The sequence below is a fragment of the Ailuropoda melanoleuca genome, chromosome 1 (genome assembly GCF_002007445.2).
Source record: "Ailuropoda melanoleuca isolate Jingjing chromosome 1, ASM200744v2, whole genome shotgun sequence".
NCBI lineage: Eukaryota > Metazoa > Chordata > Mammalia > Carnivora > Ursidae > Ailuropoda > Ailuropoda melanoleuca.
In genome coordinates, this window is record NC_048218.1 from 140814300 (window position 1) to 140831594 (window position 17295).

Here is a 17295-nt window from a genome sequence, read left to right on the forward strand (position 1 = left end):
CGGCGCGGCGCGGGGCCACCGCGGCGGCGGCGATGGCGGCCGCCCCCGGTACCACGTAGAACGCCCCCGCCCGCCCAGCCGCGGCCCAGGCCCGAGCGGAGCCTGCAGCTCTCCACTCGCCTTCCGAGCCCAGCGCGTCGCCTCCTGGCCGGAGAAGGAGGAGGTGGTGGTGGAGGAGGAGGAGGAGGGAAGGAGGAGGCGCCGCCTTCTTGCCGCGCGCCCTCGCCGTTGTCTGCGCTCCGCTCAGGACCAGTTTGGGGAAGTTGCCGGAGCCCCGCGTCGCCCAGATGTGCGACCTCATTGAGTCGCAGCCGGCCGAGAAGATCGGCAAGATGAAGAAGTTGCGGAGAACTTTGTCGGAGAGTTTCAGCCGCATTGGTGAGTGGCTTGCTGCCCCGGGTACCCGGCCGGTCGCCCCCGGCGCCTGCTCCTCCTCCCCGCGCTTCTGGCACCACCAATGCAGCGGCCACCCGGGGCTGGCGTGGGGTGCGCTGCGGGTGGACGGTGGAGGGAGCAGTGCTCGGACCTGGGGGGAGGGCGACATTGGAAAGGAGAGACATCCTTCTTCCTCAGGATCTGGGGGTTCATTTGTAGATGATCCTAAGCCTACAATTTGGGTTCCGTCTCCTAGCCACTAGCGCTCGGGCTTTTGCGCCCGCGGTGGACAGGCGATGGGACGCCCCGGACCCCGCTGCGCACCGGGCTGCGCGGCCGCCTAGGTCACTCGTTATTTGTTCGCGCGCAGACTTTGCTCTGTGGTGTTTAGTCATTAATTTAGCTTTGGAAATTGGTGAGACGTTGAGCTGTGCCTTGGTATTGTTCAACACATCCAACCTAAAGGGAAGTGGGACAGATACCTTGGGACCTTTTGTTCGGTACCTCGGGTCCTCGAAAGCGAAATTTGGCTGTTCCGTCCTGAGGTCTCTGAATCTTTCCATTGCAGCAGATAAATGCGCGCTGTGAACTTCTCTGAACATTGAGGAATAAGTCTCCCGAACTTCTTACATTTACTAGAGCTCCGGAGCTATTGTCTTTAAACGAGCCAACCAAACAACTGACCGACAAATAAAAACCGACTGAGAAATGTTTAGGACATTTAAGAATAAATCCATGTCACAGACTGTAACAGGGTGACAACAGTATTATGTGGAATGGGTTTGTTAGCTTTTTAGGGTTGGCCACAGAAAACCCCTTTTAACCTTAAGGCGGTAGCTGCTTCCTCTAACATTATAACTTTCATTTATATAGGTAACTGTTTTCAGCAAGACATTCATGCAAACACTAAAAATAACCCCTTAGATTCCCTAAGAAGCCTTCTAGCCTTTGTTTTACTTGTTTAACCTGTCATCCATGTTAATGAACGTGTTAATGGAAATTAAGCGTAAGGTACTTAATTCCTTAAAATAAACCCCTGGGGTGCATATGAGTATTGTAGTCATCCTTCCATCCCTTCCTTTAAAAATCATTTTATAAGTGCACTCTAAAATATGCAAAATTTGTTCAAGTAAGAGAAAATATGGATGAAAATTTAGCCTAGTTTTCTTTGTTGTCTTTAACTTAAAATTTCCTATTGGTATACAAAATCTCTCCCAAAATGACTGTAAAGTTATGGTGTGAAACCAATGTTTAATCCTGGTTTTGCTTATTACATGTATTGGATATTTGCAGTTTCACTTTTACTTAGGGATGCATATGAAGAGTTCCTACATGCAAATGAAGTTTGAAGCCCAGAAGAATGTGAGAGGGCTAGGTGTTGAGTTGGTGTGCATTTTTAAGGAGAGTGTTCAGCCCGGGACCCAAACCATCACAGAGGCGGGTTCTGGAGTCCATTAAGCCTTGTTCTAAAACACATTAACTGTATATTTACTAATGCTAATGACTCTGTTGGAGCCCTTCCAGTTTTGTGTTAAATAATTCATTGCCGTTGAATCTCAGTAAGAAACCAAGGACAATAATACAGAAATTCCTTATGTTTAAGCAATTTCAAGATTTTGATCAACAATCAGTAAAATTTGGATTAACTACAATGCTGGCAAATAGGGTATTACAGTTAATTGGATTTAGTCATGTGAAACTCCTTTTGATTCCAACACTTGTTAAAATGTCTTTTAAGATCTAGTAGATTTTACTTCCTCCCTTTCAGAAACAGTGCAGTGCAGTGGGCATAACTGATTATTTCTTGTATTGATGGAAGATCATGATTCTGAATAGTAACTCTCATTCTGGAATACTGTAAAGGAGATAAAAAGGTTTTATGTGGTTATGCTTGTATAGCAAACCCAAGACATACATTGGAAATGGGATTACAGAAAAATGAATCTTTATTATCTGTGTATTTTCTTAATGTTTTATTTGCAAAATTAAAAAGCAATAAAATCAATTTGATTATATAAAGATTTTCAGGTGCTTCAGGCTATTGAATGGAGTTTTTACTCTGTATGGAATTATATGGTGCATAGACTAAGGGTGTGGGCTGTGTGTGTCAGACCCCTGGGGATTTCCCATCTTGCCATTTGTAGCTATGTGACCTTGGACAGGTCCCTCAACTTCTGAGCTTCAGTTTTTCACGTACAACTCAGTTTTGTTATTGGCACTTAGTGAAATAACACATATGGTGTCCTTTGTGGTACGTAGTGCAGACTCAACAGATGTTCATGATGTGTTATTATCATTATTGGTAGTTACATCATATTGACATAACTGATCTTCTAGGTGGGAAGCACGAGAAGTGAGGGGGAAGAAGTGGCTACTGACTTTACAGTATAAAAACAGGATCGGTTTTGGAGTTAGTCTGGTCTGGATTTGAACCCTGTTTTCTCAGCTTGCTGCGTGCCTTGGGCAACTAGCAGAATATCTCTAAACTCCAGAGTCCACATGTATAAATTTTCTCAAGGTTGTTGTGAAGATTAAATCAGGTAGGATACATAAAATACCTAGTGCAGTATCTGTTACATGTGAAGAAAGTACTGGGGGCTGTTTTTCTTCCTTCCCATTTCTCTGTTTATCCCCTTTCTTCCTCTTGTGTTCATTGGTACTTCATGAGGAGATCAAAGAGTGAATGGTTTATTCTTGTTGAATAATCCAACATCTCAATATATTTATTCCCTGTAACCAATCTATGATGGCTTTTGAAATAAACATACTGACTTTATTTTGCTTTTATGGTATGATTCAAAAGTGTAGCTTGTTACTATGGCAAAATATACAGTATCATTGTTTAGCCATGAGAAGTGAATCATCTATAGAAAATGAGGACAACTTTTGAAAATATGTGATAGTGTTTATTAACAATTTTGACTATATAAAACTGGTAACACTAATGTTTAATTTATTCACACATGAACGATCATGTCAACTTTGTCACCACCCATCCCAAATACAGCTGATCTGAGATTACTATATTGTGTAAGGTCTAATAAAACACATTCGCTTTCAAGCCATAGTACTCTAATTTATGACATCGGCCAGAGAGTGGCTATAACACAGTTACAGTTCTTTTATAAGATGGGTATAATTGAATTTCAAAGTCATCCACTGATTTCAGTGGTGAGTGTTTATCGTTTTCTGCTAAATAGTGTCAGTGTGTTCACTTAGGAACTACTGTAGTTGTCTTTTTTTTTTTTATGGTTAACATAAAAAACAACAAATGGGAACTTAGTTGTTAAAAAGTTTATATTAAAATCCTTTTCCTCTTTTCTTTCCTTTTTTTAATTTTTGAATGATAGCCTAGGAGGAGGAACACTTTTGTAATATCTGATGTAAGATTAAAGTCAAACTGGCATGTCTTCATATTCATTTGAATGCATTTTTCCACACTTACGTGAATTAACTTGTAGAGAAAGGAAGTTTATACTCTGTGATATGGGAGATGAGCCCCACGTATACCATTTCTTTAAAAGATGTAGTTTGTGAGAGAACTGAATGAAAGGAAGAGGCTATGGTTACACTGAATTTTGGGATTTGTTACTTTGTGCTGTAAGTGTGTATTGGGGCCCAGCTCTCATTTGATAAGTCCATTCTTAAGGGTAAAAGTTCAAGCACAGAATTTAAATATGGTACCATGTTCTCTCCCCGTGTAGTTTCAGAAGATTTAAATTTGCAAACTATGAAATGGAATTTTTATTTGTGATCCTTTCATAAGAGAAAACTGTATATTGTTTTCATATGCCTAAATTTTAGTGTGTCTCAAAATGTAAGAGGCTGTGGTTTTGCATTGAGGTAGAACTCATTAAGTCAACAAATAATTGAGTACCTCATATGTACTAGATATTGAGCTGACATTGAGATTCAGTGGCCACTGTTACCAGTCCTCAAGGACTTTAAGAGAATACAGGCCAATGAATGGGCACTGACAATATAGAGTGACAGATTTTACCAGGAAGATTAGCGTAATTTGCTGTTGGAGAACATAGGGAGGACACCACTTGGTGAGATCATGGAAAACTTTCTAGAGGAAGCAATGTCTGAGCAGAGGACTCAATAGAATATCTGATTACCTTAAATGATTTCATATATACCACTTTGTTAACCCATAAAAATGTAATATGCTTGCTATTCCAAGATATCTTCGAAGACAGTTGTGACTTTACATTTACATGAATGATTAATGACAATCAGGGAATGTAATCAATAATGAGATGTTGTGTGCTTGTTTAAGTCAGAGTTTATTCATCAATGCCCTGATAAATATTTGGCAGAGACATCTTTAATTAGCCTTTGTTGTTACTGTTAACCGCTGTTCAGGGCAAGAATTCAATATTTATAAGAAACTGTATAAGGTGTCAATCTACCAATAAAGGGTTTCAATGAAGCCATAGATTTTTGGAGTCTTAAAATGCTCTCCCCTGTGGTATCTTGGGCTTGAGAATAGAGTGCAGGGGCAGAGATTCTAGCTTCCTGCTCCTTATATTTTAGAAAATACACCTGCAATTCCTCTTCTATTTCTTCCTTCTATTTCTGCCCCCAGACCCCACCTCTTTATCCAGAAGGCAAGAAGGAAATAGTCCCATCTGGACATCAAAGACATTTTAGTTTTTTTGCTTTCTCTCAGCTTGAGGGTCTTCATTCTGTTTGCAATTACCCAAAGGATGGTACCAACTGTAGTTCTTACTGGATGCTTTGCTTAAGAAAACCCATGGCTAAAATTGGGAACTTTTGTCACGTCCAGAGTAAATAAAGTATAGAAAGTCTGTGCTGTGAATTATAAGCTTGGTGCTTTAGGTTTGCGCTTTGCCATGACAGCCACATAATTTTTCATTAATCTTTGTTAAATGAGGTAGGTATGAGGCTGTACAGTGATTGACTTTGTATTTGAAATCAATGAGCTAATCATTTCTTATTCCAAAAAAACACTTTTTTTTTTTTAGATGGAACAGCTTGCCTATATTTATGTACGTCACTAATATTTTATCCAGGAATCACTACTCAAGTATGTTGATGAGAGAACATGCCTTAGGTTTGAGTAGTTTAGTAACATGGTTGGCTGATATTTAAAGAAAGCCTTCTAGATTAGAAGTTTTACATTCTAAGTTCAAATATAGCCATTAAGGATCATCTAGGCTGTATAGCTTTATCGAAATAGCTTATTTTAGATTTAATGTAAGTTAAAGCAAATACATAATAAAATGTGCGTAAGTAATTGAATGCAAGGTAAGCAGTTTGAGACTAGGAGAAAGGGCTGTCTTTTAACTTTTCATTCAGAAGAAGTTGCCGTCTAATGAAGCAAGTAGAGAAATTTATTACAGATCAGTTTCTTAGGCAAAAAAGAGGAAAACTAAGAATTAAACTTTCAGAAGCATTTTATCTCCCTCAGTCTACCCTCATCCACATTAACTCTCCATGACCACATCTGTAGTAGGAAACAAAAATATCCTTTTCAAGATTGCTAGTCTGTGTAGTATAAACTCTGAAATGATAGCTTCAGTTTAAGCACATAACTTCTCTCAGAGCTTAATTGCCAACATAATTTGCTTTCCATTGCTTTTGTCAGAACGTAGTATTCCAAGTAAGAGCTACACAAATGCTTCTATCCCTGTCTAGTATAGACCAGTAAACACCTATGCACAGTTCTATAAATTGGAGCCATTTCTCCAACTAGTGGTTTCAGTTAAATTAGCTCCTTTGTGCCTTCCCCTTAATATGAAACATTCTAAGTAATTGTAGGATTTAAGGAACTAGGGTGTTTGCCAACAATGCATGAAATACTTCTCTTTCTCTTTAGAGTAATAAAATTCCAGTTCTGAAGCCAGGCATACTTAAATAAATTTTAAGTGTTTGCTAACTCCTATAAAATATTCTGAATGTATTGTTTCCTTTGTTGATACTTTGTTATAGAATGGATCATGTTGAAATGCTCGAATTATGTCTCTGCAGTGCTTATTTTACATGCTTAGTCTTTCATCGCTGTATTTAAACTTCTCTCGGCATGAAAATCTCGTTCAGGGCACTGTGCAGAGTGGGTGTCATCCTGACAATTGGTTTGGGAGGACCACACACTGTGCCTAATGATATATGCTCAAAACCCAGAAGTTGAAGGGGAAATTTCTTTAAGATTACTTTTTGATGTTTTCATACTTCCATTAAAACATTTTCTTACTAAAGAAGAGATAGGGGAAAGATATGCATACTTCTTTTCCATATTTGGGAGGATGGTCCATTTACATATTTATGAAAGTGTTTCACAAAGATGCATGCTGTGCAATTCTCTGTCTCATTTGCAGCTTTCCTATTTGTATCATAACATTGTTATTCAGGTTGGGGTACAATTTTACTTTCTGAAATGAAAACACCATACTGCTTTGTTTTCTTTCTGTTTTCTAGAACTTAGATGCTTATTCTCTTTGAGATGTTTCACAATAACTGTTGCCCTTCCCTTTTTATTTTATAGCTTTGAAGAAAGACGACACCACCTTTGATGAGGTAGGTTAAATTTCTTTATCTAATGTTAGATGTATTTAATTACCGCCAGGTACAGTTAATAGGTGCCAGCTTCGCACTTAGGAAAAAAATGCCTTTAAAAAAAAGAGATCTCTCTAGTTACATTATATTATTTTCAGTTTTAAGTAACCATTCAAATGAGTTTTGGTAGCAATCAACAGAAATATGTCCTTTTCAATGAATAAAAGATACCCGCAGGCCTTTGTATTGCTGCCTTCTTAATGGTGGTGGAGCTGGGGAAGCCCGATGTGAGGTGGGTGCTTAGGGCAAGTCTGGAGTTGTTGGGGAGTTGGGCATCGTGGCTCCCTGCAGCCCTCCTCTGAATCAGGGTGTGATGTGATGTTGACGCCACATATTGTCTGTCAGACTCCCAAAGGAGAAGCTGACTTTTCCTGTTCCAGTTTTTCTATTCTTTGTGTATCAGATCTGTCTTTATCTACTTGCTACAAAGTAGCAAAAAAAGTCTGTTCCAATAAGGCCCAGGGTTCCTATGTAATTAATAGCATTCTGAAAGTGATTTTTAAATTGTATTCTTTCCTGAGTTTTGTGTAGTATCAGTGGGTATCACCAGAGACACAATGTGTTTGCACAATATTCTCAAGAGTGCTATAAAGTGTTTCATTGTCACCATCCAAAGCCACAGTTATTGATCTGTGTTGTAAACTGGGCCACGTGTGTATATATTTTGGGAGTTTATATGTGAACACAGAGGTATACACGCAATGTGCTTATCTTGCAGCCTAATGGAGCATAGATTAGTTTGGTGGTGGTTGTTTAACAGTTGCTGATTCCATGAAATATGGTACCTGTCGTCCCTCTGCTGTAGTGCTTCAGAGAAGTGAGGACATTTGTGCTCATGGAAAGTCTCCTTGACCATGTGATTGGCCGTAGTGCAGGGCAGGACCACTCAGGGAGAACCTGCCCCTGATCGGGATTTCTGGATGCGGCCAGTGATGTTTGGCTCTCATGGTCCACTGCTTCATCTATTGCACCTGTTCTTTTTTTTTCTGGGGCCCAGCTCTCTGGAGCTACGTGTCCCTGGACTCCAGAACAACTTCCCCTAGCAGTAGTCCTGAAACATCTTGTAAAACTTAGTTATTCTAGACCTGAAGCAATAGAGGACTATTTTCTTCCCCATCTATAGTAGGTAATAATGATGTGCTCCTCTAAACCTGTATTTCTGGAATGTCTGCGGTGTTACTGAAATGTTTTTAGGAGAGTGTTTTCTTCTCAGAAGAAATCTATGTGAGAATATTGGACACCTTTTCCTCTTTGTAAAGAAAAGTCTCCCCTCTAATTAGGGAGGTAATTTAAGCTTACATAAAAAAGAAAAATAAGGAAAAGGAGAAAGAAAAATCTCCCAATCCTATTATCTAGCTACAACCACTGTTGAATGTTCTTCTTTCTTCTTTCTCCTTGTTCAGAAACAGAAAAACATAAGCCATATATTACATCCTGATTTTTTTCTTGTAACCAATAACGTGGTATTTTCCCATGTTTTTACAGAGGACTCCTAATCATTATTAGGGATTTGAAAAACCTCCTGTTTAGTTTAAATGCCATTGTTAATGATTATATGTTATTTTGTCATGTGGTTGTGAGATTAGCTTTCAAAAAAATCTGAGGCTGGGGGGCACCTGGGTAGCGCAGTCCTTAGGTGGCTGCCTTCGGTTTAGGGTGTGATCCTGGCGTTGTGGGATCGAGTCCCACATCGGGCTCCTCTGCTGGGAGCCTGCTTCTTCCTCTCCCACTCCCCCTGCTTGTGTTCCCTCTTTCGCTGGCTGTCTGTCACATAAATAAATAAAATCTTTAGAAAAAAAAAATCTGAGGCTGGAACCTAGATGAAAGTTAAGGATATATCAAGCCCGTAACAACCCACCCTCCTTTACCCGGAAACCTTTGCACAAAGGTCTGGATTTTGTAATTTGGGGCAGAATTATCCGTAGCTTTTACAAAGTGTTTTCCTTCCTCAGCACCACAAGAGATTGGTTAAAAAGCTCAAATTAGTAAATCTCAGAATGGTACACCTGGAAGAGATGTTGGAAATCACGTGGCCAACTTCATCGTTTCATTGATGAAGAAATTGAGGTCCAGAGGGGCCAGGGAATTTCCAGTTAATTATGGGAAGTGCCGGGGTCAGACACTTAGGAGACAGTAGTAGTAAAGGCATGCCTGGCTGTAAGACTAGACTACCCTTTCAAGGGCAATTGACTTAACTTTTCCCAAACCTTTTATCAATTAGAGATACTTATTTCCCTCCTAAGGTCATTGTGAAGATTAAATAAGCTACCTATATAAAGGTTACAGAATAGGGATGGGCACATAGTAAGTGTCTCGTAGTTGGTATTGTCATTGTCCTTGTATATGTCATCGCCGCCATGATCATAATCATGTCTTTACTGATGTTCTTACCATGACATCACCTGTATTTGGAAGGGCTATAAGAAGGAAGGAAAGATTTAGTTCAAAATTAAGAATTAGAGCTATAAGGAGAGTTACTTTCAGATACTTCTCTAAAATTTCATATGTAAATCATCACCTATTAAAACTGTGAAAATATTGTCTGAAACCCACCACTTTCTGGATTCCTCCTTGAGAGGATGACTGCATTCAGCTTTGTAATCCTCAGGTGTCTTGCACGTGGTTAACATTCAATAAATATCTGTTGACTATAAGTAAATATCTATTGCTAATAAGGAGAGAGAGTGTTGAACCGAATGTGAGACAATGTGGATTCTCCTTTGCCAGTTTCTAGCCATTCATTCAGGTTTCTCATTTGTAAAACCAGTCAGGTAGACGGTGATCTTCAAGTTGCTTTCTATCATTAAATGTAGGATAAGATCTTACATAGCAATCAAAACGAACTTACAGTTTGACTAAGATCAGAAAAGAGCACTGGGTCTGTGATTAAATAAAAAGGAAGTCACCAAGTTGTTCTGTGACTGTCTTTAGACTACAGTGTTAGAAGTTTTCTTGAACTCATTTCTTGGTTGTTGTCTTTCCCTCTTGTAGTCTGTTGGAATTCAGATAAGATTTGATTCTTGGAACATGGGGGCTGGGTCACCTTCATAGATATGTATCAAGGTGTGGCAACTCTCTTCTTACTTAGTATTTATGAGGCAGAGGGCTCCAGACCTCGAGGCTAGAGTTTAGATGCTACTGCCTGATTGCTAGTGGATTTCTCTAGGGTGTGTGTAAATGTTTGACCTTGAACAGAGGAGAAAAAGAGATGTGGACCTATTTGAAAGACCTATTCATTCATTCTTAAATAGGCTCAAGTACCATGAGTGCTAATTTTTATATGCACCCTGGAATTATATTCAGAAATGGTGTGCTAATGCTTGTTGTGGAGAGAGAATGAGGCACTTGGGAGGTTAAGTATGGAGGGATGTTTACAATAGGCAATTTTGTTGGATTAGGGAATTTTGTTGAAGCCCATCATATTTGGGGAGAGGACCATCATTTTGCCCTTCATTCATTGTGTATCTGGGCCCTGATTAAAATAGGAAGCATTTTATGTTATAGATTTAATCTGTATATTTGATGTGGATAGACTAACCATTTATAACGATATCCTTATATCCTTTTATAAAGTTGCAGAACTTTCTGAATTCTTTCTCACCTTTTTGTCCCAAGTGGATGTCATAGGCCATGTCCCCTGAGTGGTCCTATTTTCCTTGTGCCAGTGAACAGTACTATACGATGACTTCAAGGACGGTTTTGAATCTTATTTTTTTATTTAGTGATTTGTTTTAAAATGAGACCTAAAATATAAAAGATCAGAAAACACAGTTAATCTCCAATGTAAAAGTACTCCGCATAAAACTTTTCAAACTTTGGAAGTAAAAACTTCTGAGTAAGTATAAATATACATGTATAGAAAGAGTTGGAAATGTTTAAAGCCACAACAATTTATGAATTGTTCTTGTGTGTAAATTAAAAAGGTTAGATTGTGTAGTTTTTGTTCTGCTTCATGCCTTTGTTATTTTAGCTACGATGAATTGCCAGAACAAAGTGTTGACTGTGCTTGGCTCTTTAGTGAGACATACAAAAATTCTAGTGATTGAAATAAACCTTGGAAATGCAAAGAGTTTTGTTTGTTTATCATATATAATCCAGATAATTAAGCACTTATTTGTTTGGAAAAAACTGAATGGTCATTTACAAATTTTCTAATTATTCCGTGCTCTGGTCAGTTGTTCCATGTTTGCAAAGTGGAAGGGGCTGCCAACATGTTTTGGCATTTTCCAGCTATTTTATTTTTTGTACCCTAAGGAGATGTGTACAGAGCATCGAAAATGTCTTAACATTTTTACATCTGATCTGTAACTTCCTCAAGTACATTTTTGTTGGTTAACTTGCTTCGTCTCTGCTTAATGTAATAATTTTGTGTGATCCATGGGGGTAGTATGCATTGATCTGGTCCAAGCCCCTCTTTGTAATTTTGTATAAAGATACACTGGTAATACCAGGGAAGATAGAAATACAGCAGTGATTTTTCTGAGAACCAGATTCTAGGAATCAGGTACAAATATGATTTGGGGAGACCCCTGGCCATTATTTTCCATGCATTGCGGGGTGGTGGGAGCTGTTGCAGTTTTTTCACCACCTAACTACTCTTACCACCTCAGGCCTCAGAGTCTGTGAATAACATATAGATTGTATACAGCCGTCTGGCTCCCTGACTTCCTTGTGGAAAACATTAAATCCCAGTAACAATCTTTCCCTGTTAGCTTCTTCACTCCTGCTGCACTCCTTCTGTCTCTTCTTTGCTGGCTCCCTGTTTCCACATGACCCCTTCTCCATCTACCCTATCCCATTCTTCAGCCTGCAACCCACCCCCTCCTCTGTTTCCTTCTTGGTTTGCTCATGGTTCATGGTACATCACTCCCTTGCCAGTATCCTCAATGGCCATTTCCCTTTGTACTTTGCTAGTAATCTACTCTGCCAGCCCTCGATTCTGACCTGGCATCTTTTCGTCTCTTACCCAGTGGCTGCCAAGAGCTGCTTGAGGAAATCACTCTGTAAATAAATTTATCGTCTCCGGCCTTAGCTGGAACCCTGAGGCAGCTGTGCACAGTCTTGCACTGTGTGGCTGGCCTGTTTCCTGCTGAAACCTTTCCACATCCCTCAAACCTTCTCGCTACCCTGCTCCACCCCTCCTTCCTTCAGGAGATGACTTTCCCTCTGTATTAGTTTGCTAGACTTGCCATAGAAAAGTACCACAAACTAAGTGGCTTGAACAACAGAAGTGAATTGTCTCATAGTTCCGAAGATCAGAAGTCTGAAATCAAAGCATGGGCTGGGTCGGTTCCTTCCGAAGGCTGTGACCGAAGGATATATCCCAGGCCTCTTTCCTTCATTTGTAGGTGGCCTTCTTTGCCCTATGTGTCTTCACATCACCTTCCCTTAATGAGTGTCTGTGGATCCAACTTTCCCTTTTTTGTAAAGACACTAGTCCATTCAGGAGGGCACGTGATGTAATGAGCACTGGGTGTTATGTAAGACTGATGAATCACTGACCTCTACCTCTGAAACCAGTAATACATTATATGTTCATTAATTGAATTAAGTTAAAAAAAAAAAGAAAAAATATAAAGACACCAGTCATATTGAATTAGAGGCCCACCCGACTCCAGCATGACTTGGTCTTAATTTAGTGAATGACATCTGCACTGACCCTATTTACAAATAAGATCACATGCAGAGGCGCGGGGTGGGGGGGTGGTTAAGAGGTCAACATAAGAATTGCTGGTGCACACAATCTAACCCGTTGCACCCCCCAACTCCTTAGAACACTTGCTACTCTTAGATGTCAGCACCTTGCCCATATAGGTGCTTTCATTTGCTTCCATTTTACTTCCCTTTTTCTAGTCTTGAGGAGGATGTGACTTTTCGCCTGTCCTAGGCTAGTTCCTCCTCCTTCCCTCTTCATTCCTTTCCCCGATATCACTCCAGAAGCTTGTGTAATTGATTCTTTCCTTATCTATTTCTCCTTTCTTATCCCACCTCTTCCTTTGTACAGGTGTTACAGCCGAGGCTTTGAGTGCGGGCAGGTCTTCCCCATGTCTTCCGTGGCAGCAGAAGCCCTGCATCCACCGTGTTCATTTTTTCACGCTCTCCCCAAGGAGTCCATCCATCCCTTGCTTTTGGCTACTCCCTTATTATAGTTACATGAGTGTGGCTGACCTTGCTTTCTGCTCTGAACTCCACATGCAGAGATTAGATGTTTCTGCCTGTGTCTCCTCATCACGACAGTCTCAGCACATAAAATATTCCTAAACCTGTGCATTTTCTCTTTCCCGTATCAGTGATTTCCCAGGGCAGAAGCAGGATCTCACCGGCTTCCCTGCCTACAGCTTGCCTCCTCTTCCAACACTATAACAGATCTGAAATGCAAATCATGGTTTTCTCTAGCTTAATACTTTAAAAACTTCCTCTCAGCTGCAGTTTCAAGTTCAGACTCTTAACTTGGCATTCAAGGCCTTCCATGATCTGTCTCTTGCCCACCTTTCCACCCTCATTGGTCATCTCTTATTTTAATGCTTTCATTATCATTCTAACTGCCACTAGGACTTTATCATTTTTACCTTTTTTATCCCAGTAACCTCTTAATTGATCTCACTGTTCCATCTCTCACTCCTCTACTCCACCCTTCCCCAGATGTCTTTCTTGTCATGATGCTTCCTGATTCAAAGATTTGTACAGCAAATGTTTATTGATGTCTGTTTTATGTCAGCCTCCGAATATGCTCTGAACCTGACTCAGCTAGTAAGTCTCACAGAATTGAAGTCCACTGGCATGTACCTGTTGGCCAGCTCCTGTCATCTTGGAATGTTGAACCTGGGCAGAGATTCAATCTCACTCTCTTTGTAGTAAGATTTTACATTACTTTATATCCGGTTTTGTTTTCACCGTGGTTATGTGTGATATCCCTGGAACCTGTTCCATGCAAGAAGTCTAGAAATTTACAGACTATTCTCTGATTTTGCCACTAATCTGATACGTAGTCATTTTTCAATTGCAACATTTCGGGTGGCTGAAAAGAGCCTCACTTCCTCCTTAATTCTGTCATTGAACTTAGTTGAAATTTTTGGATTCTCGAAGCATTCTGTGCTTTAGTTTTTCCTTTCTATAAATGTTTGATCACATTTACTATCTCCCTAATTATGGTAGACATAATTACAATAATTATGTCTAGTTCCAGACAGTGGCTAGAATGTCTGGGTAGTGCTGTAAAAATTCAGAGAGGAAATACATGTCACAAAATGTAAAATGTATGACATTTGGGAGAATTAGTCACTTCCATATTCTTAGCTCCCAAAAGATAGAATTTACAGAAGTTGAAAGCATGAGTAGGGTCCTGTTTCTCTTCATGAGCTCTGTGCATTCTGGCGGCAGTCCCGTTAACCTGTGAGAAGTCTCTCCTGGGTGGTTGGTGTTCCCTTATTAGGTGTGCTTTGATTTTCATTTTTGAATTCTTTCGTAGAGAGCTGACCTTTGGTGTAGGGAGTGTTTTTAATACAACTTAAGTACTTATGGTATTCTTCAATAAGAACAAAATGGGCCCAGCTACAAGGAGTGTGTTATACCCATTTTCCTCCTCACTGAAATTTGAACCAGTGTTTTATAATCTACGAATCCTTATATTGCTTGGTTGCATTTGAGATGGCCTCTTACTTACTTTAGGCACCATAATGATAATTGAAATCAGCTAGGCCAGGGGATTAAGGTTTTCAGAGGACTGGAATCATTTCGTACTTGATCAGGCATGTGCTGACCTTTAGGTCAATGTGACAGACATACCTTTCTAAGTGGTCCTTCTCTGAGAGATACACTTACTAATTTTTTTTTTCGTAGTCTAAAACACACTTAACTCTTTTTTGTGTCATAAAATTTACAAAAGGCACAATTACAAAAAAATTGGAACCAGAAAATTGCTTTCCATTTTGCAAGCTTGATTCCTCCAGGATGCATCAATGTGAGGTTTTTTGAAGGAGTTCTTTCACTATGTAAAGACACTGATTGAAGGAATACTCAGTTTTTCCTTCTGAATCTGTTTTATTGTCAGTATATAAAGTTGGTTTAGTTTAGTTTTTAAATTTTCTTTCTTTTCTTTTCCCTTCCTCCTTGACTCCTTCCTTCTGTCCTCCCTCTACCTCTTTCTTTCTTTCTTTCTTTCTTTCTTTTTTTCTTTCTTTCTTTCTTTCTTTCTTTCAAGCATATGGGTCTGGGGATTTTCTTTAAAAAACAATTTTTTTTTTAATGATCTGAAAATATGTCAGTAGTCTGTACTACAGTGTCTTGTGCAATATTATGTGCTTAATTTTTAAATGATGTGATAAGTAGTTCTTTTTGTGTGTAAGTCTTTCCAAATAGTGACTCTAAATTCTAAATTCCATGATATTAAATGTTACATGCAAGAGTAAGGAATGTGTGGAGCACAATTTTTTTAAGGTTTTTGCGATTAAAGTAGAAAAAATTGTTTTAACATGTAATTGTATACTCAGCTTAAATCTTGTCAGATAGAGTACTCAACTTTTCCCTGATACACATTTTTCTAACGTTGTAAATCACACTCGTAAGTATTGGAAGACACTTGGAATTGAACAGAGTCTTGGAGTCACCAATTCCATGTGCTTATTTATGTTTTCTCTATCTATGTATACTCTTCTGTGAGATGTCTGTAAAGTATGATGTGTAGAAGGTATCTTCATATTCAGTGTATGGGAATTAGCTCTCCAGTCTAGCCAACCTCAAACACATTGTTACAACTCCATGTTCTTATCAGCTGAAATGATGAAGTGTGCAAATAATTTCCTTTAAAAAAAAATGTAGAGCAGATTGATGTCAGTCTCTCAATTGTTTTTTGATGTCTTTCTTGAGTGGGAAAGAAAGGGGCTGAGTTGTGGTACCGTACCAGGAATTTGGCATATTCCAGAGTTTGCCCATGGGGGGAATGTGCCAAGTATGAAATTATCACCCATGACATTTGTCTTGGTGGATACAAACTAGTCTGTTCCTCTAGGCTGTTCCTTGCCTTAAAGCTGGGCTAGGACTATAACTTAGTTACTTCAGGGCATTATTTGTTCTATGTTAAAGTATTTTGAAAAAAGGAGATTGCACCAGCTCTATAAAAGAGTGATGAGTGTGGAGGGTGAGTTTCTAAATGCTTCCTAAAGATTTCCCTACCCCTACCAAAATCACACACTTTGAGAATACCATTCCTGCAGTTAGCCAGGAGTATGTCATATCCCACAGGTGTGTTCAGATGATGAAAATGATTGAGAGCCGCTTTTCTGAATATCTGTTATTGAACTATTAGAAAGGAATTGAAGATGGACATTAATATAGTCATGTGCGGTCTGAATTTGTTTGAAGAGCTCTTGATTCAGATCATGCCTCCTGATTTTTGGCTCAGAAAATATAGTCTAGTTCTGCGATTGTGTATTCATCTCTCAGTTTTCTAGATATTTTAGCCAAAAGAAAACTAAGACGGTGATCAAGAATTTTTTAACAAGGAAGGGGCTAAGTAGACATTATTCTACAACAGCTAAAAATGAATAGGAATAACTTACAGTTATTTTTTCAGTTTTAATGAAAATTATAAAGTTAAAGGTGAAGAGAAAGAAGAGATAAGCTTGACGAGATAAAATTGTGTTAGTAGTCATCATTCAAAGCATGAATTACATGCTTTTGTGTAAAACACAAATTACATGAATTTGTGTTATAGGTGTTCCTTTATTTAAATCTTTAGTTGTGTGGTTCTCTTTATATCACCTTCTAGTGAAATGATGGAGAATGTTCTGCAGTGCTTGATTCTCTTTTCTTAAAAGACAGACTGTTTAATTTTATAAATGAGCATCCTTGGGTCATTAGATATTGGGGTTCAGGTGTGCAAAAGGCCTGGTAACATATGGCCTGTCCCCAGATGCCCTAATTGAGATCAGAACTTTGCCCAAGAGGTTTGCATTACTTTATCTAAATGATGTGTTACATGTGCAACAAAAAGGTGCTTTAGTCATAAAAGGAAGAAATAAATAAATATATACTTTGCAGGATACACTAGTTTGCCCTTACATTAATTTCTATACAGTTATTAGAAGATAAAAATCTTAAAGCCCATATTAATGACATTATTTGGATGACCACAATTTTGGATGATTCACTTTTAGCATCTACAACATTTCCTTTATTTTCCTTATAATATTTTTTTATATATACATTTATATACATACATTTCCCTCCACTTGAATATATTTTTAGGTGATACGGGCATGTTGAACTCACCCTGGACTTTTTTTTTCAGGTTCAGAATTTTTCCTTCTTATCACAATTACATATTTTTCACTGAATAAT

General features: G+C 38.9%; 1 protein-coding gene across 2 annotated transcripts in view; it reads left to right on the top strand.

Moving 5' to 3' along the window:
• The first annotated feature begins 6 nt into the window (after positions 1-6).
• The window catches only part of CDK14 (cyclin dependent kinase 14), a 546012-nt gene continuing 528723 nt past the window's right edge, over positions 7-17295 (top strand). For both annotated transcript variants that reach the window (XM_034667605.1, XM_034667608.1), the window contains exons 1-2: positions 7-378; positions 6887-6918. In XM_034667605.1, coding sequence (XP_034523496.1) covers positions 288-378; positions 6887-6918 — 123 coding nt within the window. In that variant the 5' untranslated portion in view covers positions 7-287. The remainder of the gene's footprint in view (positions 379-6886; positions 6919-17295) is intronic.